This window comes from Sarcophilus harrisii, chromosome 4 (assembly GCF_902635505.1).
Source record: "Sarcophilus harrisii chromosome 4, mSarHar1.11, whole genome shotgun sequence".
Lineage (NCBI taxonomy): Eukaryota > Metazoa > Chordata > Mammalia > Dasyuromorphia > Dasyuridae > Sarcophilus > Sarcophilus harrisii.
Genome location: NC_045429.1, coordinates 235,700,895 through 235,728,171, shown reverse-complemented (window position 1 = coordinate 235,728,171; position 27,277 = coordinate 235,700,895). Strand labels below are relative to the sequence as shown.

At 32.7% G+C, this 27,277-nt stretch overlaps 1 protein-coding gene across 1 annotated transcript in view; it reads left to right on the top strand.

Annotated features, from left to right (window-relative positions):
• Positions 1 to 27,277, top strand: part of CD109 (CD109 molecule) — a 152,076-nt gene that overhangs the window by 114,053 nt on the left and 10,746 nt on the right. The window contains exons 22-30 of the mRNA XM_031964622.1: positions 1,565 to 1,709; positions 3,625 to 3,801; positions 10,902 to 10,983; positions 12,319 to 12,547; positions 13,316 to 13,481; positions 16,147 to 16,337; positions 17,358 to 17,513; positions 19,254 to 19,319; positions 24,024 to 24,166. Coding sequence (XP_031820482.1) covers positions 1,565 to 1,709; positions 3,625 to 3,801; positions 10,902 to 10,983; positions 12,319 to 12,547; positions 13,316 to 13,481; positions 16,147 to 16,337; positions 17,358 to 17,513; positions 19,254 to 19,319; positions 24,024 to 24,166 — 1,355 coding nt within the window. The remainder of the gene's footprint in view (positions 1 to 1,564; positions 1,710 to 3,624; positions 3,802 to 10,901; positions 10,984 to 12,318; positions 12,548 to 13,315; positions 13,482 to 16,146; positions 16,338 to 17,357; positions 17,514 to 19,253; positions 19,320 to 24,023; positions 24,167 to 27,277) is intronic.

Genomic DNA, 27,277 nt, shown 5'->3' with positions numbered 1-27,277 from the left:
CTTTTTTCTTCCTCCATTCTATCCTTCACGCAGTTGCCCAAACAACCTTCCTACAGCATAGGTATGACTGTGTCCCTCTCTTACTCAAAAACGTATAGGTGGCTCCCTATTGTCCATTTCATATCCTCTATGTTTGATTCCAACCCACATTCCCAGTATTTTTTGGCCTTTTCTGCCTTTGTGCACTATGTCCCAGTCAGCCTGATCTATTAACTATCTCCCCAACTGAATATCTATCTTTCACCTCTGAGCATTTGTACAAGTTATCTTTCATGCCTGAAGTACATTTCTTTTTTCATCTTTACCAAACTTTAAACAGAAGCTCAAATGTGATCTCTTTTGTGAAAGAATTCCCTGATCCTTTAAGAATCAACCTTAGAGAGCACATTGTGCTCTGTCTTCCAGTTGTTTTGCTTTTACCTGTGTCCATTTGTCTTTGGGGCAGGGATGGCTTTGTTTTCATATCACCAGTGTTTAGCACAATCCAATATACATAATGGATACTTAGTGTTTATTGTATGAATGAATAAAAGTAGAATGAATTGCTTGTTGGCTGGAACTAAATTCCTACTTGATTTTGTAGTTTTTAGACTTGGTGACTTCATGAAAAACTCCAATTATTCTTTTGGAAAGGGATTGCCTTTTTTATTTAAAAATATTTTAAATTTATGGAATAAAACAGGCATTTTTATAACAATAAAAAAGATGATTGCACATGAAACTGCAAATCTACTATGCACAACTTGCTATTCCTTTCAAATATACAACAAAAATATCATGTAAATTTCTTTCCCACCCCTCTTCTCCTTACCCCCATTCTAGAGATGACTACCATTAGATACAAATAGGAAAAGGATTTTGAAAGAATTCCAATTATATAACTACCTATGCCTTATTTAATTAGAAGAGAAGAGCTCTTTGAAAGGATTTTTTTTGGTATTTTTATTCTCAGCTTCTAAATCCAATACCTACTACTTATAGATACTTAACAAATATTTAATCGATTGAAAGAAAGTTGATGGAACATGTGATGCAATGGATGGATAGAGCTCTAGATTTGGAATCCAATGACCTGGTCCACAAGGAAGTTAGTCAATAAACATTTATTAAGTTCTTACTATGTGCCAGACATTATAACTAAGCATTATGGATACAAAAAGAAACAAAATATGGACCTTGCTTTCAAAAAATTCACATTCTGATGACCTGGATTTGAGTTTCAATTTTTCACTTACTTGTTGTATTCACTTGGTCAAGGTTCTGGACCTCTTGGCTTTAGTTTATCTTTTTGTAAAATGAGGCTATGAAGTTAGATTACTGGAATGATCAATCAATAAATATTTAAAGATAGATATTTAGTTGGAGAGATACCATGTGGTACCTCATGTTGATGCTGTGAAGAAAGAGTTTTGTAAATTATTTGTTAATACAAATTGCCTCCATATTATTTTAAAATATGATTTAAAGTGTTGTGTAACTGGTAAGGTATTCTCATTTATAACTAGTTCAATTCTATGAGTGATTTAATAAATATTGAATTAATTATATTTATTTGTTTTGTTAGGCTGAGGGAATAGAGACATCATATTCACAGTCTCTCCTCTTGGATCTGACTGGCAACAAATTATCAACTACAAACCATACTTTGAACTTCACTTTCCCTCCTGATAGAGTGATTGGTAGTGAAAAAATTCATATCACTGCTGTTGGTAAGAATACATTGTATGGATTTATTGTTTTTTATGTTTGTAGCTCTGTAGATTTTTTCCTTCCTGTTACTTCCCTAAGAGGATACTGGGGGAAAATGATATCAACCCTTACTGAACTCTGATCATAGAGCAAAAAGGCATCTTACATAGACTTATAGACAGTATGTATCCCTGACTCAGTAAATTGGAGGGAGGGATTGGTACAGGGAAGTAATATCTTTAATACATAGAACACTGATCAAACCTAGGTTCTGACTTGTTTTAGAACCTGAATGACATAGGTCTTTCTGGGAAAATCAGGAAAATAATTTTGGTAACATTGATACAATTCTTTAAAGTTCCTGTGTGAAAGCAAAATCAGTTTTGTTAATATATAATGCAACATTTTACTATATTCTCACAATACTTTTAGGCTCTAAGCAGATTAAAATATACAGTCAACTCAGATTATGATTATATCTAAACTTGGGAGTTTTTTATTTAGAAATAATTTTTAATTTATTCGATGTTTGGCAAATTTCTTATTTTTATGAGACCTAAAATAGATGGGATCGAAGGAAAGATATCAAAACTCTAAGCCATGTAAGATCTTTTTTATTTTCTATAGTCATGAGAAATCCAGTTCTTAAATGCTCATTGTGGTCTTCTCCAAAACACAAGTAGCCAAGACCACAGGAGTCTACTCATAGGCTTCAGGCAACACAGAATTATAAACCTTTTAATTCAGCTTTTACTAGCATCAAAATAATATTTAGGTCACTATGAAAGCATAACCTCTCTCCAAATAGTGTGATTATACAGCTGTGTTTTACAAACAGAATATAGCTAGAGGAAAAATTTTAATTAATGACATCTGAATTTAATAGCAGTACGAGGCCACCAGGATTTTAGGATCTGGGACAAGCATCTTTGTTTTAACCTCTCAGAAACTCTGCTAATTCACATCTCCCAGGGTAACAATCCTTTCTATTTTTCTATTCCATATGTTCCCCACTTGTCCTCTTAAAACAAAAGCTAAAGCAAAACATCCAATTTAAGTTGAAATTAAGTTGAAATTCTCAGAAAGAATAAGTATAGAAACTTTAGTTTTCCATTCAATGGACCTATTTGTCCAACTATCTTCCATACTGTTGGAATGCCAGGCAGTGGGGAAGTTTGAAATAAAAAATGTTTATTCCAAGCTCTTATTTAAGGGAAAATGTGCTGAAGTAGTATTGAGAAGGGCAAAACTGAGTTATGTCTCAATACCCTGTCCCAGGTTTGTCTGGCAAAATTGTAACAATAACAAATACAATTCTAGAAGGATTTGGTCCTCCAGATAAGGGATCATACCTACCAATATCGTTAATTGGAGGTCCAATTTATTAACTAACACTACTGTTTATTAGAATGAATTCTTTCAGTCATTTTGGTAACAGTGCATTTGTGAACCTGGCTTTCCACAGTCTCTCCAACACTGACTACCATACCAGTCTTTGTCAATTTTTTCACTTTGCTTGGTGTGAGGTAAAATCTTATAATTGTTTTGATTTTCATTTCTCTTATTTGTGATTTGAAGCATTCCTTCTTATCATCATTAATATGAGCACACTAAACAGTAGAGCAATATAATCAATTAAACTAGTTTGGCAACTATTTATTTACATTTTAACATAAAATAAATTCAGTCCTGAAATGCTATGTCTCCATCAAGCCTTCCCTCTCTCCCCTTAAATCTCCATTATGATTCTTTGTTCATTCATTCTCATTAACTTTTCCTATAAAAGGGTCTATATAGGAGCAACTGATATAGGTTTACTATGTACTATAATTTTCAGGTTTTAATTTAATTTAAAATTAGTTCTATTTTTTGGTCATATTAATAAAATCTACTATCGTCATAATTCTATATATAACATTAATCTTTTGTTTACAGGAGATATTCTTGGGCCTTCTATCAATGGTTTAGAGTCCTTGATTCGGATGCCTTATGGCTGTGGTGAACAGAATATGATCAACTTTGCTCCAAATATCTATGTTTTGAATTACCTGACTAATACAAGACAACTGACAAATAATGTGAAAGACAAAGCTATCCAGTTTATGAGACAAGGTCAGTATTTTAACAAACAAATAACATTTTTTTTGCATCTTCTAGAAATAGTTAAACCTGTGTAGATCTTTCAAAGAGATGAATTTTGTCTTACATTTCTTATGGATAGTAGTAAGACAGTAGGATGGATTAAAAGATACTAAGTGGCTACGGATGAGAGAAGCCAGTGCTGAAAGGGATGAAGGAGTCTGATCTGACTCTTGATTAATTCAACCAAACAATTAGCAAGCAATTCTTTTGGGAAAATTTTTGTATCTTTTTTTTTTTTGAATTTCAGGTGAAAGACACTTTAACATTTAAAAAGTTTTTGAGTACTAAATTCTTTCTCTACTTTCTTTTCTTCTCCCCCTCCTTGAGCAGGCAAGCAATATTGCATAGATTATACACATTCAGTCATCTAACAAATATCCATATTAACCATGTTACAAAAGAAAACACAAACAAAAAAGAACCCAAGAAAAATAAAATTAAAAAAGTTTACTTAGATCTTCATTCAGGCTCCATCAGTTTTCTCTGGAGGTAGAGAGCATTTTTCATCATAAGTCCTTTAAAATTGTCTTAAATCATTGTACTAACCAGTAGAGTTAAGTCATTGACAATTGATAATCACACACTATTGATGTTACTATGTATAGTGTTCTCCTGGTTTTATTCATTTCACTTTATATCATACAACTCTCTCCAAGTTTTTCTGAGAACATCTAGCTTATTGCTTATAGCACAATAGTATTCCATCAGAATCATATACTATAGCTTGTTAGGTTATTCCCCAATTGATGGGCATCCTCTCAACTTCCAATTCTTTTGACACCACAAAAAGAAAATGCGAGCAATTGTTAAACACCTACTGTATACTAGGGATATAAAGACATAATAAAGGAAGCAGTCTGTGTCTTCAAGGAGCTTATAATCAATTAAGGGAAAATACATTAGAATAGATACAAAATATAAAGAAAATAAATATAAGGTTATTTGTGTTGGAAGGAAGTACTAATAGCTGTGAAGATTAAGAAAGACCTTATGTTATAGATAGATCTTGAGTTAAATCTTAAACTAAGTATGAGATTCTAGGAGAGAATATATCTAGGCATAGAGATAGCCTTTTTCAATGGAGTTAGAAATGAAAGTCATATGTGAGGAATGCAAGTAGATCTGTTCACCTGGATTTTAGAATGTATATAGGGAAGTAATGTATAATAAATCTGGGAATATAGGCTGGAGCCAAATTGTGAAGGGCTTTAATGGCCAAATGAGAATTGTTTAGAAGTCAGTTTGGTATACTACCCTTCTTTAGGAGTCAGAAGATCTGGGTTCAGATCCTGTCTTACTCCCACATTAATTCTCTGACATTGATTAAATCATATAACTTTCCTGAGTCTCAGTCTCCTTATCTGTTAAATAAGGGAGTTAAATTGGTGGCCTCAGAGCTACCAGCTCTAGGTTTATAAGTTCAAAATCTGATGGCAATCAGCCAAGATATATGGGTAAAATGAATCTATCTACTATCCTGGATCAAACAGGTAGGTCACACAGACATGGTTAAAACATGAATCTAGGTCCTCTTACTACACAGTCAGGACAACTTTCCAAACTCTCCTCTCAATAACTCTTCTATTTGGCTTTCTAATTTCAAGGTATAGCTACACCTTTAAGGAACCTTTATTCTGGCTCTCCAAATCTTATTTGTTTCTCTTTGATCTTTCCAATTCATTTATCATACATATTCTTATAGTTATTTGTGAACATATGTTATCTAACTACTATGTTATATGGTCCTAGGAAGTGACTTTTTGTTCTATCTCTAGCACATTGCTTCTATTCTAAGCACATTGCTTACCATATAAAAGGGCCACTCTAGAGTAAATTCTTGTTGAATTAAATTGTTTTGATTATCTTACTCATTACACATCAAATGTATTGCAATGGGCTGAAGTTTGAGTTAATGCACTGGAGGTCAGAATGTAGGAAATCTGCTAGAAAAAAAACAAGCCACAGTGTGTTTCCACCAAAGTATTATCTAAAAAAAATTGTTTTTTTTCTAGCACGTGATTTTTTTTTCAAGCACGTGAGACTAAATAGTAATTGGACCATACTCTATTAATATATTCTTGGAGAAAGAATGGTCTCCACCCACTCTTTGTGCAAGTTTTGATGTGTTGTATAAGAAATGACGTAGAGGCAATTTTGGTGGGTGGAGAGAGGTGGAGAGAGAAGCAGAGAGACTGCTGGCTGGGTTCATGTTGCGGCTGCATGCATTCCTATCGCCATCCCCCTTTATCTCCACAAAGAATAAAGATTGAGGATTTTCCCTTAACCTGAATTCCTGACTCCGGCTGATTTTAAAATACGCGGTCATCACAATGTATCACTACTACTACCTAGCAGTATCATATATATATATTATAAGGTACTTTGGAACATAGATTCTATACTTATACTTGGTTTTTGTTGTTGTTCATTCTTCATTTACAAAGAAGACCAATGACATTATGGGAAATGTCTTAACTGGCACATAAATTGAATTTATGTGATTTTTATAGTCATCAGTCTCACTATTTCATTATTGCTTCCTTAGTCATCAAAGTCCAGTGGTAAGACCAAAATTAAGAATACTGGTGATAGCGCAGAATGCCATGGATGACCTTCTTATACTTAGCAGACATATAACAAAGGCTTATTAAGTAGACTGGAATGGATAAAAAGAAACGGAGTGAAGAAGCAAAAATATTTAGTATTAATTTCACTACTTTGCTCATGAATTTGTATAAATAAAGTCCAGGGCAAATGTCCTTTGGATAGGAGGTCTTCCTAAATTTTCCTTTTTGTATTTTTTTCTATGTGTTTCATGTTTTCATTTATCCTAAACAGAATCCTATACATAGAGGAATTGGGGGATCAAGTTTTAAGTTTGTGTTCACTCTGAGCTGTGAGTAGCAATTGGTCAGATGAGGTAGATGTATGATCATAACGTGAGCTAGGGAAATGGAATAGTATACTATAGAAAGAGTAAGTGAGCAAGTGAGTACCATGAGTCCAGCTCCTTAAATCATAATGAATAGCTGGTTTTAATTGCCAAGTTTGACATCCACGGATCTAGGCTGTGTAAAATGGTAGAATTGGAAGCAGAATGTGAGTATTTAAATAGTGATTGGGAACCAAAGATTAAATGAAGCATAAGGGAGCAGGTGGAGAATAGATCCTAAACAAGGAAATCAGGAACATTATTAAAGGCTTTGGTGGCAACATTTGGTTCCACAATAGTACAGCCAGAAGGTGACTGTTGATCTTAGGACAGAGCTCTTTGTTTTATATTTTGTGTGGAATAGTGTGGGCTAGGAGATTTCCTAGAGTGAGCTAGGACTCAGGAGGTCCTAGTGGCTGCTAATTGCAATACAGGTATATGGTTGTGATCCCTAGGGAAAAGTTCTAACTATTTGCTCTTTTGTTTGCACTTTGTTTTGTTTTTTTTCATTTATCAGTCCATGAAGTGGAATCTTTTAAATATGGATCAAGACACAATTAGGTTGTGCCCAAACTCTCTGAAGTTTTAAGTCTTAATAGCTTTAAACTATTCTATATTGTTGATGCTGTTGATTTTGAAATAGCTCCAGAAGTAGTCATGACCATTTTTGCTAAGGGTTTAATCATGAGTATTTGGGACTATCTCATAGTCTATCTTTAAAAAAATACTTTTTATTAACAAGCATAAGGAATTTAGGTGAGTTGTTTTAAAGGAAATAGGAAAGAACTATTATAATTATATATTTTTTTCTAAAAATAAAACTGAATAGACCTCTTGGAATAATATAAATGAACTCTACATTTTACATATATTTTATAAACTGGAACTATGACTATTCAATATTTGTAATTTAAAAATAAGCAATTCTTGTAATTACATATATATGATGTCCTTATTTTGCTTTTTAAATTAATTTTTTTCAGTTAAAAATATTTTTTCCTCTTCTCCTCTCCCCTCCCTGGGGAAAAAAGGCAAACAAAATCCTTGTAATAAATTTGAATAGTCAAACAGAACAGAACAGAATATATCAGCCATGAACAGTGATCAGTTATCATTCTGGAGGACTGATAAATGAATTTCTCCTTCTGACCAAAAGAGCTGACTATGTAGAATGAGACTTCATTTTGTTTTAAAAGAGATTTTCTTATATATGAAAGGCCAAAGATCTCAATCTCTTTTGTTTTCTTCTAAAAATGACATATTTATAAGAGTATTTGTTTAAGCTGAAATACTCTGAGGTAACTTTTCAAAAATTTAGGGGCATTTCAGAACAAGAATCTTTTGTAATTCATTGATCTTGTAAAATTAAGGATGGAGGTGAAATAAATTTATTGGTTTTCCACAGAAATGAAAAAAAAATAATATTCCAATTTCTTTTTAGGAAGCTACAAGTATGTGGTTTCTGTGGGCCACACTTTTGAAGTATCAAGGAGGTGTTGAAAAACTATGCCATAACACTCCGAGCTGTACCTAACTTTTAAACAATTCTTTAGCCAACATTGAACTAAACTATATTGTCAAAGTGAAATACAAATTAATGGTATTAAGTAAAATGATATGTGTCCCAGAAACAATTTGCCTTCTTTTAAAGACTGAATTACTTATTTTTGGTCAGACTTTCTAAAATCTCTTATATGGTTGGTTTTCATTTTTAAAAAATTAAGTGGTTTTCTTGAGTCATTATTATGTTATTAAATCTTATATTCAGACAGTGTGGTTTTTTCCCCATTTAATTCTTTCTTTGGCATAGGAGATCAATACTCTTAACATAATATATTTTGGCTAAAAGTACTTACTGCATCAATGAATGAAGTAGGAAGGAACTGAAAATAAGTATTTATTAAGCACTTACTTTTTGCTAAGCACTATATTAAGTACTTTATAAATATTATTTCTTTGGTAGATAGATGCTATTATCATTATTAACATTTTACAGTTGAGAAAACTGAGGTAGCTAGAGATTAAATGTTTGCCCAGGGTTATAGGGTTAGTCTGAGCCTGGATTTGATCTTAGGGCTTCCTTACACTAGATTCAGTGTCTATCTACTGGACCACCTCGCTGCCTCTTCCATTGCTGAAAAAGAAAGGAAAAAAAAGTCCACAAGGACATTACAACAAAGTGTCTTAGATTTGTATTGCAAATACTTAATCTGTTAATTGGAGATTTCTCTCAGATATTTAATTTTTAGGGTTACATTACTTAAAACTCAATTTTGTGAGTAATCAGAAAAAATCTTTAGTTAATGTGTATTATCTCCTCTAAATAAAAGCAGAAAAGGAGAAGGTTCTGGTTTTGTAGTCAGTCTTCAAAGTATGATCCTGAGACAAGAGAAAAAAATACAAGTTCTTTATTAAAAACCTATAAAGATCCCATTTACTACCTTTCTCCTTTTTTTCCCCCTGTCTCTTATTTCTACATTGACAGGTAGCATAGTGGATAGAGTGCCAGATCTGAATTCCAGAAAAGGATGAGTTTAGATCTTGCCTAAGACACTCGCAAATTATTTGATCATGAGCAAGTCACTTAACCTTTGCTTACCTTAATCTCCTCATTTGTAAAATGGGGATAATAACAATGCTTACCTGCTAGGGATGTGTGAAACACTGTGTAAATCTTAAGATTTATACAAATGTTATGTATTATTATGATATATTTGAATAACTTCAAAGTTTTGTTTTTTTTTGTAGAACATTGTTTTTTCTCTTTTCTAACTTACTTTGAATCTTTTTTCCTTCTCTATTCAGAGCCATAATCCTATGGCATCACCACAAAGAAGCATTAGCTGTGTCTTTTTGCATGAACATTTTCCAAAGAATTAATTGACCACCATAAATACCAATAGACCAAAACTGATTTAGAGGGGAAATAAAATAATTCTACTTATATTGCTTAATACAGAATTCTCCCAGCATTCAGATGTCAATAGGGAATATGTTCCCTCCAGGTTATGTTTTTCTAATTGCTGTCACCCATGATCATAGCTCAACATTTACATTCCCTATTCCAGCTAAATAAGCAAAGGAAGTTTACTTCAGAACTGGAGAATTCATTATTTTATTTTCTTTGTGCTGCCTTTCTCTGGCAGAGGATTGATGGTAGTTGTTGGTGTAGAGTCCTGGAGGTCAGCCACCTGAGAGGTAATTTTCATGAGTACTGATCTCATCAACATGATCTCATCCCCATGACCAATTTTTACAATATCTCATACTTGGAACAATAGTTGTTGATAAGATTTGTGCCGTTAGAGGGCATACTGTCCTTTTTTATTCTGGATAGGTCATTCTAATTACAGGAATGTTTTCCATAGTTTACATGAGTCCCAAAATATTTCCATGTTTTCCAAGATTAAAAAGTTACAGTTCAGTTGTGGCCATTCATATGATGAAGCATTGAAGAGAGCCTGTATAGTGGTTGAAATCCTGGTTTGTAAATCAAAGACCTGTTCTTATCCTGAGTTCCATTGTCAGTCACATTTGTGATATTAAGAAAGTTATTTAAAACTTGAGAAAATTTTTTAGTATTTTCATGACTTACTTCCCCTATTCTGCTACATTTTGCTTTCCTGATGTAGTTAATGTGAAGACTAAGAAAGGAATCACGTAAATCAGTTTAATCAACAAATTTCTGCTCTTCGTATCACAATAATTTGCTAAATTCATTATCATAAATAGTTTATTAATATTAAATTTTACTGGCTATCTTTTTGGAAAGGGAGAAAGGAGTAAGATGTTAAAAAGGTAGACGTGTTCATGCTTTTGATGAAAATATTAATTTTTAAAATTAAAATATCTTAATTAAAACTTAATTATGCTATTTGAGCATAAGTATGGCCACTTAAACTTGTTTAGTTTTTTAAACTAATAAATTATAACTTTTAATTATAATCTTCTTCCTCTCATTTCTTGTGATGTATTATAGCAGTTCATTTTTTATATCCCTTAGAGGATCTGCAGTAGTATATGCTACATAAATACTTCATGCCTTTTCCTTTTCTTTCTTCTGCTCTTATTTTCTTTATAAGAAAACACTGACTATGAAGTTAATACTGAACATCCTTGTCTCTTTTCATGTCTTCAGGCTACCAAAGAGAACTTCTATACCAAAGGGATGATGGTTCTTTTAGTGCTTTTGGAAATAATGATCCTTCTGGGAGCACATGGTATGTATGTTTACCAGCAAAATTAATCTATATCTTAGATCAGGAACACATAACTCAGTGCACTGAGATGAAAATGTTCAAGAAACTGTCAGAAATTTCTCAATGAGATGTCTTCCAGCTTAATTTTCATCAGAACCATTGCTCAATTTTGAAGTTATTCTCTTTTAGGCAGTAGCCTAGGCAATTCTGAAGAAAGCCACTTTCATCTTTTTGGAAATTGAGTAATAATTTTGTCACTGTGGATGAAGTTACATGGAATGCTTTGAGGTGATTGTACATCTGATAGGAACAATTTGTGAGAATGTAATAAAAGGACAGGATGGTCTGTCTTAATTCTCTAAAGTTTTCTATTATGAAATAAAATTCAGTATAAAGTTATCTGATTAGATTGCCATAGTAATAGAATGAGCTCCTGGGTTTGTCATTGGGAGATGGAAATAAAATGTTGATTATGATGCCTTCTCCATTTTCTTGTTATAACCAATGACAACAGATCCAGTGTTAGATGATATTATCTTTAGATGACTTAACTGATTCTTATTGTAGCTTTATACATCTAGACCTGGGAAGTGGCATCCAGCTCTCTCATTTTACAGATCATGAAATCAAAACTCAAAGATATAAAGTTCATCCATTCAATAAACATTATTAAGTGCCTATTATCCTTTAAGTGCAGGAAATATAAAAAGAGGTAAAAAATAGTCCCTTAATTCAAGAGCATTATAATCTAATGGAGAGACAAAACTTGTCCAGATGAGGTGGTCTTTTAATCCAGGTTTTCCTAACTCTAAATCCAGTGCCTAAACACTGTCCTTTATTGCCTCTTCTTTTTCAGTATCCCATTTCCCTTTTTCTTCTGAAATTTGTAGAGTATAACTGGTCACTTCTTCATTGTTATTTCACTTGACATCCTACTTCTACTAAACTTGATGACCTGAAGGAGAGGATATTATCATTGTTGTTTTTCCTCAAAAGTAATACATTTAGATAACAGTAATAAAAAAGTAATGTAATTTGATTCTGGGCTATAAATAATGAAAATCTTAGTTGATTTCTGTAGATATAAGATAGAATACAACATTTTTATTCTTCCTTAATAAATTGCTACAGTATTTCACAAATAAAATATGAATTTCATTCAAATATATATATATATATATTTGGTAATAAAAATAGTAAATATATTTCTACTTATAGGACATTTTATTCATTAGATATGGGTATATCGAATTCATAGGACATAGGTTCCCAAAGCATCAATTCTTTGTATTTAATATTTAGAATGTTTTATAACATGTACTTCATTTTAAGAGTTCTATTTTCTTCTACATCTAGGTTATCAGCTTTTGTCCTAAGATGTTTTCTTCAAGCTTCTCCTTACATAGATATTGATCAGGATGTGCTACACAGAACATTTTCCTGGCTTAAGAAACATAGGAAACCTAATGGTGAATTCTGGGAACCAGGAAAAGTGATCCATAGTGACCTTCAAGGTGGCAATAATAGTCCAATTACCCTTACAGCCTATATTCTGACATCCCTCTTAGGTTATCAGAAATACCAGGTATTTAACTTTTTGTTGTATTTGAATAAGTGAAATAACAAGGAAGGGATATTTCAGGCTCCAGAGATTCAGTTATTTTGCTTCCTAAATCTATATCTAAGGAACCCGGTTTGGACCTATACTACTTTGCTTCCATGTTTCAACAATCCACTAGATAGGTCAGTGTTGGGAGTAGCCAAAGAAGTTCTGTTAATTATATTTAAAAAAATCTTAGGCAAACATTGAAAAATGTATCATTAATATGTTAACAAATATTTTATCATTTAATAGGAATAGTTTTTTTTTAAATGAACGTTATCTACTTTGGTAAAAACATTTTCCAACAAGTCATTGTCTAATGATTTTCTTATTTAAAAAAAGATACATGTGTGTGGGCAAGTAGTTGGTACAGAGGATACAGTGCTGAGCCTGAATCATTGATCACCTTTTAGGTTCCCATCACTGCACTAAGTGTGATAGATCAATTTTGTCTCCTGAATTTATAATGTTCATTCCTGAAATTGAATCATGTGCTATTCTACCCAAGTACAAACCCAACTTTTACTCCAGGTCAGCATTCTTCATTGGAAATTCACTAACATCCTGTTAAAAATAAACAATTGTTTATTTTTTCAGTAATCCTTCTTTCTTTGGAGGACAAAGCCTAATTACCTGTTATTGTAAAAGTTAGTTACACATTTTAAAAATGACAATGTGTCAGGTTCCTAAGTATCATCAGGGTTTGTTATTTAAATAAGATAATATCCTAATATCTCCATGTTTGTCTAGGCTTCTATGGATATGAGAGCATCTGTTAACTTTTTGGAGTCCCAGTTCAGGGAAGGTGTTTCAGATAACTATACTCTAGCTCTCATAAGTTATGCATTGTCATCTGTGGACAGTTCTGAGGGGAGAGCGGCTCTGGATATGTTGAATCAGAGAGCAGAACATGAAGGTAAGTGTATTCTTTTATTATTTATAGCTTGTGATTTCTTTGTTGCAGGGAACACTGGGTTTAGATCTGCCTGTGTTCAGTGAACTGAAAATTAATGGACTTGCTTGCCTAAGATTTTCTGATTTAAAGAATGCATAGAATAATGAATAGGTGGATTTGGAGTCATAATGATCTGGATTCAAATATTTCACTAGCTATTTACAAACTGTAAAGCCCCTTAATTTCTGTAACTATAAAATGGAATCATAATAGCCCCTACCTGCTAGGATTGTGAGGATCAAATGAAACTAAGACTTTTTTAAACCTTAATGTGTCATATAATTATTAACTCTTATTATTATTAGAAAATGGAGAGGTTTGAGTTTGATGGCTTCTAAAGTCCCTTTGGGGCAGTTGGGTGGTACAGTGGTTATCATAACAGATCTGTAATCAGGAAGATTCACCTTTGTGAATTCAGATCTGGCTTCAGACACTTTCTAGCTATGTGACCCTAGGCAAGTTACTTAACCCTATTTGCCTCAGTTTCCTCATTTGTAAAATGAGCTGGAGAAAGAAATGGCAAACTATTCCAACATCTTTGCTAAGAAAACCCTGAATGGGGTCATGAAGAATAAGATGTGACTAACTGATTAAATAGCAATAATACTTAAATTATTTTAAAGGGGATAGATGCTGAGATTATTGAAGTGAGTTTTTATCATTTTGACTATTTGATGTCTCCTGCAAGGTGGCCCAGATGTTATACATCCATTAAGCTGTTCTCTCCCCTGTTTTCTGTAATCCTCTTTCAATTAGAATACCACCAAATCTAAACATATGTTTTAGTGTCAATCTATAAGCAATCTAATATGTAAAGGAGTATTGTGGAAATATCATACCTATTAATTCTAAATTTTGCTAATTTAAATAAAGGATAATCTCATAAAGTTGGTAGACACTTGTAAGATTTCACAGAACATTGTATCATCATCATCACCATCAACAATAAAATAGTCAGGTGGTAAACATTTATTAAACACTTGTATATATCAGCCACTTGGTATTGAAAGAAAGGCAAAACCAGAGTCCCTACTCTCAAGGAGCTCTCAGTCTAAGAGGGAAGACAATATCCAAGGAAGCTAAAAAGGAGAGGCTACCCCAGTCTATCTTAGAATGAGAGGCAGAAAGAAATTTGAAGGCCATAAAGTTTAAACCTTCTCCCCATTCTCTATTATATAGGTGAGGAAACAGATTTAGAGTGATTAAGTGACTTTTTGACAGGCATTCAGTAAATATCTGAGGGAGTTTTGAACTTTAGTTACTCCAAATCCAATAGACTTTCTGATATAGCAGGCTGACTTCCAAATGTTTCTGCTGAAGCAGAAAGAATCCTTGTTATTTCTTTCAGTAGAGCTGAAAGATCTACTCACTTGATTATCTTTGGCTTAGATGTAGCTCTAGGTGATTGATTGATTGATATAGCTACTAATTCAAATAGTTCCTTCAGTGTTTGGAAGGTGGATAGGAAGAGAAACTCCAGAGGGAGAACCTTGTCCTCTCCAGGATATGTGGCATAAGAATTTTTGGTGTGTGGTGACAATTGGGATTAAGTGACTTGCCCAGGGTCATACAGCGAGGAAATGTTAAGTGACTGAGGCAAAATTTGAATTCAGATCCTTCTGACTGGCACAAGGCCAGTGCTCTAAACATTGTGTGCTATTTATCTGCCCCTGTGGCATAAGAAATTTTAGGAGAATTCTACAAGATTGGGGCCACATGATGAATTTTACTGAAGGTGTGGGGCTATAATTTATAATTCTATTACCGTGACTTTTTAAGAATGAAATATGATGTCATATAGAATTTTAAAACTAATAAAGTTCGTAGCTATTATCTAGACCTCTCTTTATTTGGAGAAACTTAGGCTTAGGGAGGTTAAATGACTGGTCTGACTTCATACAGCTAGTTAATGATACAACTGGGACAGCTCAGGTTTCATAACACTTCGTCTAGGCTTCTTTCCATTACTTCACACTGACTCCTAAAGTACTTTTAGGAAGGGATATCCAAATGAGTTGTGTGCTTTACTTTCTGCACTAAGGTATACATTCTTCTTCTTCTTCTCCTCCTTCTCTTCCTCCTCCTCTTCTTTCTTCTCCTTCTTTTTCCTCTTATTTCTTCTTCCTCCTCCTTCTTCTTTCTTCTTTTTCTTTTATCGATATCTTTTGTTTTAAAATCACCTTCATTTCTGAATATAACCTTCCTCATTCTTTCCTTTGTGATCCTACCCTTGTAACAAAGATTAAACAAAAAATTGGGGGTAGGAGGAACCAGTTCACCAAAACCAACCAGATGTACTGACCATGTCTGATATATAATTTTCCCTTTAAAAAAATCAATTTAATTTTCAGTTTTGAATCCTCTTTCTTTCACTTCCCTATGTTCTACTTATTGAGAAGGCAAGAAAAACAAAGGTCATTACAGATATTTATAATCATGCAAAACAAATTCTGCATCAGCCATATTTTTAAAAAAAATGCCTTATTCCGCACTCTGAGTTCATCACCTCCCTATTTGGAAGTAATTAGTATGATTAAAACTCTTCTTAACAAATACAGATTGGAAATGGGCTTAACATCCAGCCTTCACCCACTGTTATATATCTTGATGCTTTGTTATCTTGCAGGGGGTATGCAGTTCTGGGAGTCCTCAGTATCCAAACTTTCCAAATCCTGGCAGCCGAGTTCCTTGGACATTGAGGTTGCAGCCTATGCATTATTGTCACACTTCCTGCAAAATCGGATGGCAGAAGGAATGCCTATTATGAGGTGGTTAAGCAAGCAGAGAAATAGGCTGGGAGGTTATTCCTCTACTCAGGTTAGAGCTGATAAGATATTTTTTGAAAATATACTTTATTTATGTGTGTGTGTAAAGTTGTTACATGCTGTTCTAAAAAAATAGGATTTTGGGCTTTATGGAATTCTGTGACTATAAAGAAATGGAAGTTATTTTCACTAAGCCATATATGAAGACATTTTATAATTATCATTTTATAGTTACATGATGTCTCCATTAGATGGGATATAAAGCTTCCATGCTTTGAGATTCCATCTTAAGATTTTCTTTGGTAAAATTAGGGTTTTTAATCCTTATGAGTGGAAGTATCTATTGGGTTTGTGTTTCTTTTCCATTTTCACATTTCCCCCTATTCAATATGGTAAATTTAACATCTGGTTTCTTATAGAATATGTATCAACTGGTTGACTGGTTGATTGATGACTTTAAAATAAACAATTTAAGGCTTTGTGATAAGGGAATAAAGAGGTTATTTTACAATAAACATTCTTAAAGTCCTTTTGTACTTTAAAAATTATAATAAGGTATGGTTAACAATATTTTGTAAGTGCCATTTTAAAGGTAAATCGAATTTTCTTCTCAGTCCTGATAAGACATTTGTTCCTGCTACGTTTGAGACACAGTTTATCTTTTCCAGGTCTGTATCCTTTACAGCTGCTTTTTGTTAAAGTCATAGGATTTTTCAGCACAAACAAGTCAATCAAAAGCCCCTAGTTGTTTCTGGCACTCCATCACCTCCTTAGTTCTTCAATGCTATTTAAACACAGCTGGGTCACTTTAATAGGAAAGGTAGAGAAGCTGACTTAGGTATATCTGATTGGTTCCTTACCTCTGATGTTACAGGAGATAATTAGCTAGTCATCTAAGGAGCTTTTTTCTCATCTAATATACCTTTAGAAGGAATTGTCTTATTATCCTAGTAATTGTTATTTTTTACAGGAAAAAAGTAATTTACATTGCCTTTGGTTATTGGGAAAAAATCAGAATCCTTTAACTGTTGTATTTTTACTCTATAAATTATTTCTTCCTTTCCTCTACCAGGATACTATTGTGGCCTTGCATGCTTTATCTACATTTGCTGCTCTCACTACCACTGGACAGACAGACATGAGAGTAACTGTTACTGGACCTAGTGTGACAATACCAAGAGAGTTTCCAATTAACACTAAAAACCGTTTTCTTCTCCAGACAGCAGAGGTAAGTAATGAAGAATATATGACCACTGGAAAATTATTTAAAATTGTACAGAGAATGCATTAAGCTGGAGAAATTCTCTTTTGATCATTTATCATTTGTTTTAATCATAAAATAGATGAGCTGATTTTAGATAAGTAAATATAGGTGTTGAACCTATGAAATATTATACCCAGAACCCTGGATTAAAAAAAAAAGCAGCAGAATGCCCACCATTGGGTGAATGTTTGGGAACTCAAATTAGGAAAAAGAAGTAGGATAAGGGAGAATGTGTTCCTGGCTGGAGAAGAAAGCAGATGAGCCAAGAGAGGAAGAGAACAGCAGTGAAAACCACTTTGTTAAAAAAGGATTTCTTAGACCAATGCTCTAACTTTTAGGCATGGTGTATGAAGTATCATGCAAGACAGTGGGGATACTATAAATCAACACAAAGTTCTGCCGTCAAGAAGCATATTTTATGCTTCACTTTCCCCTTTTCTGTCCACTTTAACATGGTCTTGTACTCCAGCCTGGGAGTAAGGATAACAATAGTCTCAGGATCTTGGAAAATTAAAGTAGAAAAAGGAAAAAGAGGGATGAAGTGAAGTCCAGTGTGAGGTGAATTATGTCATCATGCTTCAGGGATATCTCACCATTTAGGACAGAAAGATAAAATTCCTACTGAACTTTTTTTTTTTAAGGCAGAGTGAGTAGGCACTTCAAATGAACAACTTTCAGTCATTAGAGAGCTTGATTTACCTTTCTACCTCTACTTACACTTAATGAAATAAGGAAATAGGAGCCAGAGGTCACAGTTAGGGAAGAACTTCTTATTGTTCATCCTTTGTTCTTTAAGAAGAGCAAAGATTTAAAAAAAAGTTTCTAAAAAAAAGTTGGTGGAGAGGATGATTATCCTTTCCTATCTGCTACAGAAAGTTTTAGATAAGTGGTTCTTAATCTGGGTTCATGACCATAGTTGGGTCATGAAGTTATTTCATCTTTATATTCTTTAGCCTCTAGCTGAATTTTAGCATTTTCTTTAATTATGAGTAGAGGTAATCATTAAGGCTTTCATCTGACTGACAAAAAAGTCTATGACTCAAAAAGAGTTAAGCATATTTGATGAGGATTAGTTGTTTAGCCCTTTCCAAATATGTATCTGTAATATATGAGTATACATTCACATATGTACATATAAATTTATATATAGGTATGCACATTCCTAACAGCTAGGTGAGTATACATTCATAAATGTACATATAAATTTATATATAGATATACACATTCATGGGCAGCTAGGTGTTACAATGGCTTGATTGCTTGTTCTGAAGTGAGGAAGATTATTCCTGAGTTTAGATCTGATCTCAGACAGTTGCAGGTTATGTGACCCTGGACAAGTCACTTATTCCTGTTTGCCTCATTTTTCTCATCTGTAAAATGAACTGAAGCAGGAAATGGCAAATAACTGCAGTATCTTTGCCAAGAAAATCCCAAATGGGGTGATGAAGAGTTGGACACAGCTGAAATAACTCAACACTAACAAATACATATTCACATATGTATATGACACATTATTTATATATATAAATACATACATTATAACGTTATCATGTGCATATTTTTTTAACTGACAAAGAGGGATGATACTGAAATGGTTGTACTCTTACTGATAGTACTAATCATTAACTTTTTAGGGCTTTCCTATATAATAAATGATATGAGTATAGTCATATATTCATTATTTTTTCTCTCTCCTTCATTCAGCTTGCAGTCCAACAGCCAACTTCAGTTACTGTTTCAGCAAGTGGTTTTGGATTTGCTTTTTGTCAGGTATGTAGTCGTGTTTTTACTTGTTTAATTTTGTCACTACTTAATTTATGAGCATATGTCCTTTAACAGAATCTATTCCTCTCCGCCTGAGTAGATTGTTAATTGAGAGAGTTGAAAAAAATCCTTCCACTGTTGATTGGCCTTTTTGGTGATGTTTCTTTAATTTAGTGAGATGGGAATTTGGATGATAGGCTTGGGATTTGTCATCAGCCCTAAAACACTCAATGGTTTTACAGCTTTCTGTAGGACCTGCCAGTACTGGCATTTTATTGATGTAGTATTTATGAACTTAGAGTGAACTTTACATGCTCATAGAACTATTTGATTAGAAGTTTAGTTAAATATCACTGTTTTAAAATGATTCTTTGGAAGGTCTTATAAAAATAGCATAGATAATCTCTCTTAAACTCTTGATTCATTTTTTAACATGATTAAAATTATAAATGGCTTTTAATTTTAAAAATTTATAAATCTTTGTATTACACATTCCTAGCAGCTAGGTGAGTATACATTCATAAATGTACATACTAATTTATATATAGATATACACATTCATGGGCAGCTTGTAAATCTTTCTATTTAGAGTTTTGCTTTTTTACTTGGAGAAAGCGTAACCAATGAGTACTTCATTATTAAAGTCCAGTGTAATTTTTGATGGTATTAAATGTTAAATACATACTTAATTCCCATTTTCTGTTTGGTATGGAAAAAATGGGTGTTTTTGGAATATACTAACCTCTTATAGAGTCTTTATCCATTTGAATAACTTATCTTAGTTATATACTGTTCATTTTAACTTTTTATCTTAATTATATGTTCTATAACATGTGGTAATATTTTAGTTAGTTTTTTTTTTTTTTTTGGTGGAGTTGAGAGGTGAGAGATATTGGACCTGTGATTAAATAATGTATGGAATTCTAGTAATAGGAGTTATTTTGTTGATGCAAATGTTTTATAATTTAGTCTTAGAACTGTCTGGACCATTAAAACAATTAAATGACTTGTCTAGAATTATGTGAAGACCGTGTATTTTTAAATCAGCAGGAGTCAGGAATTCAGATTAGGGGAAAATCATCTATCTTTATTCTCAGTGAAGAAGGATCGGAGGTGGAAGAGAATCAGTGATAGCAATGTGTGCAGCTGAGTCAAGAAGCTAGCTAGACCAGCAGCCACACGACCAGCAGCTAGGAGTATGGAACCCAGGCCCAATCTCTCCCAGCTTCTCTTCCTGTCTCTCTCTCTCTGCCTCCACCCACCAAAATCGTCATTTCCTATAAAACACATCAGGACTTGCACGGAGAGTGGGCAGGGACCATTCTTTATCCAATCATGTATATTAATAGAGTATAGCCCAATTACTATTTAGCCTCTTGTACTTGGGACCTCAGTGCATCAACTCAAACCTCAGCCCATTACAGAATTATATAGCATAATTTCTGTGAGAGACAGATTTTTACATGTAATTTCAATAATATTTTTATAGGTAATTTCAGTATATATTCAGTACATATATAATTATGTCATATTCAATGTATATCTATCTATCTATCTAGAGGCCAGTTTTTTTTTCCTGTGGAAATGTCTCTGAAATTATAATGAGGAATCAATGGGAAAATATCTTCAAGGGTTCATTTTATGTATAATATTGAAGGAATTCCTCTACTGCCTATTGTAAGGTTAACCTGTTTATTAAAGTACAAATTAGAAACAAAAAGCAAATATCTATCAGTAAACTACCACATGACTAATTTCAACATTTTACATAAAATTTGAAATAAAATAAAACTGAAAGAATTTATTAATAGGTTATCAATTTTTTAAAATTAAGAAACATAATAAAATAGATATTAGTAATATCTGAATTTAATAGTTATTAATATAAATGGCATAAGAAAACTGGAGTCTCAAAACCCAAACATACAAACATCTTATATGAAGCCCAAGAAAACATGTTCTAAGTATAAAAAGGATAAGATGGTTGAAAAGAAAAATCCATGCATAAATTCATACAATACCTCATATGCCCCACTGACAAAATCAAAAGGAATTCAAAGTGGCAATCAAAGGGAATTCAAAAAGCATGCATTTAATATATTTAACACACAATAAACAGTACTATGCCAGCTACTGGGAAAGAGACAAAGATTTGTAAGACTATACACACCCTCATGGAACTTAAATTTTAATAGAGAAATGTCTCATTTAAATATGAGATTGAAAAAATGTTGCAAAAAAACTTGCAGAATTGTTTACCTTTTAAATCCATTAAAGGAAGGAAGTGAATTGGAGAATTAATATGATACCTTAATAAACACAGTCTAAAATATTCAGAGGACAAAAAAAGAAATAGTTAAGAGGCTATCTAAAGGAGACCTTGTGCTGAATGAAACGAGCAGGGCCAGGAGATCATTATATACTTCAACAATAGTACTATATGATGATCAATTCTGATGAACCTGGCCATCTTCAGCAATGAGATGGACCAAATCAGTTCCAATGGAGCAGTAATGAACTGAACCAGCTACACCCAGCAAAAGAACTCTGGAAGATGACTAAGAACCATTACATTGAATTCCCAATCCCTATATTTTTGCCTGCCAGCACTTTGGATCTCCTACACAGGCTAATTGTACAATATTTCACAATATTTCAGAGTCCAATTCTTTTTGTACAGCAAAATAGCTGTTTGGTCATGTATACTTATTTTGTATTTAATTTATACTTTAATATATTTAACATCTACTTTAAAAAAATAAATAAATAAAGGAGACCTTGAGTAAGACTGACATTGGGAACTTTCTCATTTTTGTTTTATTTGGATGCACAAATCAAGGGTATTAGATTCTATAGCAGTAAATACAGAGAATATCCCAAATCTAATCAGTAAAGTGGAAGCATATGAAAAGCATTGAATCCTAGTATCATTTATTCAGATTTTGAAAGATTTTGAGAGCAAAATTGTAAAACTTTCTATATGAGTGTTATTAACACGAGTGTTTATATCTTAATTAATATTTATTAACATATTAATGTTTATTGCCTATTAGTTATAGATATACATTATTACTATATTTAAATTTATTACTTTGATTACTTATGTTGAATTTATTACTTATTTGTTTAAATGTAAATTTACTATCATTTATAATATTCATTATCCTTATTGTCTATTATTACTTATGGGATTTATTAATCTATTAATACTTTAATTAACACAACTAGAAACAAACACTTTGGTAACTAACAGTATAAGACATATAGGAACTGAATAAATATTTAGCTAAATTCTTATAAGAAGGGATGGGGTAGAAGAATTAATTGAATTTTAGATGTAAGGGTCCTTAGGTATCATGAAATATATCCATATTTGACAAAGAAGACCACTACAGCATCCCTGACAAGTGGTCCTCTATTCTCTTCTTGAAGATTTTCTCATTACCTCTTGAGGTACAGTCCCCTTCCTCTTGCAGAGACAAACTTAATTATTTGGAAGGTTTTTCTGCCACCAGATTTACATTTGGTGTTTTTTTTTTTTTTTTTTTGGACAACTTCTGCTTTTTGCTCCTGCATGGAGACCTTTCTCATGTCCTTTTTAAGACTGAAGAACTAAACTTGTTCTCGGCCCCAGAGGTTGAACTTGATAGAGGATAAAGAAAATTGCAAAATCTCCCAAACCAAAAAAATGCTACTTCTATTCCCACCAAACTGGTGAAATATATATATATATATATGAAGATGGAGGCAGTAAGCATTGTCCTGTCACAAAAAAAAAATAATTGATTTTGAGATTGGAAATAAAAAAAAATAAGAATATATGAGAACTCGTCATGACAGAGGAGTGTAAATGATGATCTCAGTCAAGGATTTGTTTCATTTAACATTCATCAGGAAAAGCATTATGAATGCTTTCAGATTTGGAGTTAACACTGAGCTATATAACAGGTAGTAAAACCCCAACTGTGGGGAATAAACTGCAAGATCATCTCGTAAGCCTTTGTAACTGGGTGGATTATTGAGAAACTATATAAAGCAACATATTATTGTTCAGTTGTTAAACTTGTATCTGACTCTCTGTGATCCTATTTTGGTTTTTCTTGGCAAAGATATTGGAATGCCATTTCGTTCTCCAGTTCATGGAGGCAAATGAGGCAAAAATGAGAGACTTGTTCATGGTCACAAAGTTAAACTAATAAGTGTTTGAAGCTGGACTTGAACTCAGATTGTATTGACTCCAGGCCTGGAACTGTACTACCTAACTGCTCTACCTGACACATAAAAGTATTTAATGAATGCTCATTGATTGGCTTGACATACATAATTACTTTCATAATAGCATTTTAAGGTAATATACAGAGGTTATTTAATTTTGTAAGGATGAAAACTGTTCAGGAAGACCATAATCCATTTCTAATTAGTTAGGAGATAAGTCTTAGAAAATAGTTGCCTAAGATCAACTTCATCAAAGAGATTAAGTCATTAACCTGTCATCACATAACTACAAAGATAGGATTTGACTAAGTGTTCCATACTCTAAATCCAATACGTTAGCAATTATTCCATGCTGACTTTCTTTATTAGACAATAAAAGTAATTTTTTCCATTTAGCAAATTATTTCAAAATCTTACCTGAGTGTTTAAAGGAATCTTAGCAAGCAAGATGATAGCTTGTTATAACATTCTTTCCTTTCCTTTTAATTGTTGCAGCTCAATGTTGTATACAATGTGAAAAATTCAGAATCGTCCAGAAGGCGCAGATCCATTGAAAGCCAAGAAGCCTTTGACTTAGATGTTGCTGTTAAAGATAATAAAGAGGATATCAACCATTTAACTGTGAATGTTTGCACCAGGTAGGTCTTTATTTGGGTATTCACTTCTTATTTTATGATTTTACTGAAGATGTAAATCATTATATTCCTGGACAAATGTAGAGTACTAACCAATTGTTTCTTTCTCTAGTTATTAAATAGTTTTGGACATAAGAAGAACAAATGAAAAAATTTCAGAATATGTTCATTATTCCAAATACAGAATAAAGCCGTAAGGTTTCTATAGTGGAACAATGTTTGAAGTATTTAAGAAGTATTTAATTATATGTTTTTCTGAAGGAAGGCATTTATAATTTGGTGGGGAGATAAAAATAAGACAAAGACGATTAGACAACAATGAAGTATTAAACTAAATGGTAGCTAAGTGCTATAGTGATTTAAGGATGGGAAGATATCATTGAAGACTAAAGAACTTCATGGAGGGAGTTGGAATTTGAAAGGGCTGTGGAGAAAAGTTATAACCCTGGTAAGAAATGGGAAGAAATGAAGGTATTTCAGGGGTATGTGTGAGGAAAGCTCACGCAATGGACTTTCGTGTCGTTTGGTTATTTCAGTATGTGTGCATGTGTGTGTTTTCCTGTGAATAAAATATTTCTTTTTTCCTTTCACCTCTAAATATATGAAATCCACTTACTTTTCTATTTAACATAAATACATGGTAGTTGAACACATTTTATAATATTATAAACCTCCTAACTCTTATTTTAATAATGGTAAAAATCTCAATAGCTATCTGGAAATTAAATTAGAAAAAATATCTTTAATATCAACTTTTGGATATTCCTACCATGTCTCTCATTTTATGTGTAATTCTTGATCTAAAAAGGATAGATCTCAGCAATATTATTTTAAAAATAACTTTCAGTGACCAAGTCATTTTGTCTATTATAAATACCTAAATTAACTTCAAAGCATTTATGAAGGAAGATATGATCTGTGTCCAGAGAAAGAACTGATAAATAGAAATATTGTAGTATGGTTTTACACACACACATGCACACACACACGCACAAACATACACACAAAAAAAATACATACATGTCTATTTATCCACCTATTTGTTTCTAATGAAAGCCATCTCCAGGAGGGAAGAAGGGGAAAAAAGTTACATAATTATATATTTAAAAAGAAAAACAAATTGTACATGATAGATTTTTAGTTTATGTGCAAAATTAAAAAAAGATAGATCTAAGGGCTTTGCACACACATACAGCATCTAACACTGTCCTGTGTATATATAGTAGTGCTTAATAAATATTTGTTATTGTTAAATTAAAATGAAGTACAATTTGGATTGACCCAGAGGATGGGAAGATGCTGATTTCAAAGTCCAGTAATCATTTACTCTCAAGTAAAGGGATATAATTCAGGGAGGATCTTAAATCTATCCCACCTTAGATCTGACAGGAAAGTTGGAAGAAAGAGGGATATGTGAGAATCTTCTTTAGTGATTCCCTAATATGCTGACAAAAAATTGAAGCTCAGTATCCACTTCTGAATGTGGGATTCTCTGTCCCGTCATAATGGAATCTCACCATGGGAGAGCACTTTTTTCTATTCCATGGGCTTTATAACCAGGAATCATCTTTTAAAAATCAGGTGGAAATATTTAAGAAGTGATGGGGAAATTTAGAAATGAAATTTTATTAGAGTATATTCAGTGGTGTTTGAAAAATGACTTAGAATTTCCAAAGCTATTCAGCATTGGACCTGGAAACTTGATCTAGATTATACCTTTATAAGGGAATGGCTTGTCTGCTTTCATGAGGTAATAAGTATAAAAGCTTGGGATTTATACCCATCTCTTCTTCCTCTAAAACAAGTATTCTTTCCCTTTAATCATAATATATGTAACTAAATTGCCATGGAAAATCTCAAGTATACTAGGATAGGTGGGTGGATGGGGGTGGTTGATGCATTTTATAACAGTATTATTTGATCTTTCAGTTACTGAGTCTTCATGAATAAAGGTCCAGAGCAATTTCACCTTTTTTTAGGAATTCATAATATTTTTTTTAATCATGGATTCCTTTGGCAATCTGGTGAAGCCTATGGATCCCTTTATCAGAATGTTTATAAATACACAAAATAAAATACATAGTAGAATTATAAAAGGAATCAAAGGTTAGTGAAAATAAAGATCTATATGTGTGTATGAATACACATGTATATGTATGCATATATTTTATATGTACATATCTAAAAATATATTGTGTGTGTGTGTGTGTGTGTTTCTTATTCAAATTCCCAGTCTTCCTGAAATTTATCCATGATCCTCATGGATCCCAGGATAAGGAATATTACCTTACTCTGATTTATGTTTCTGCTCTAGGGATAGATTGGCTCTTACTTCTTAGGTACCAGAAAGATGAGATCATCAGGTTACCTTTAGATGTAATATTTAATATGATTTAAACATAGCAGAAAGATGAGATCATCAGGTTACCTTTAGATGTAATATTTAATATGATTTAAACAGTTTGGTCATTTTCCTCATCTATGATAATTACTCAAATGTAATTGTCCCAAGATTCATTTCAATGATTTATTTTCAGCTGCATCTATTTTGGCTATGTGGAGGACCCAACAGATGGTTTCAGTTGCTTCTGATTTCTGAGCCAGCTGAAGTCAGCAGTTGTGCTGTATTGCTTTTCAATCAGTCAGACTGCCAAGCTTAATATCACTGCTTTGAAAAGCCCAGTCTTCTTTTTTCTTTTTTTTCCTTATTCTTCTTTTTTTTGGCCATCAGTAACTATAAATAAATAATAATTGAAACTAATTGAATAATTGTCGTATTATGCACATTGGAAACTCTTTTCCATGATCATTCTGATTACTATTCTGGTTACTTCTATATTTCAAACAAGTAGCTCCTGCCGCCTGTTTTAGGGGAAAAAATTCTCTAGGAGCCAGAAGTTTTGGTGTTAGATTTTGTGGGGCTGGAGGAGAAAGGGTAGGTAGGGGCATTGTGTACAATAGCTCAAAGAATTAATGCAGGGCAAAAAAATCTTTCCAAGGTATGTAATCCTATGAAATTGGCCAAAGAAAGCACAAAAATGAACTCCAAAATATTTAGGGGAACAAAAAGAAATCTCTCACTATTAAGCCTCCTTTTTCCAAATCTAGATGGTT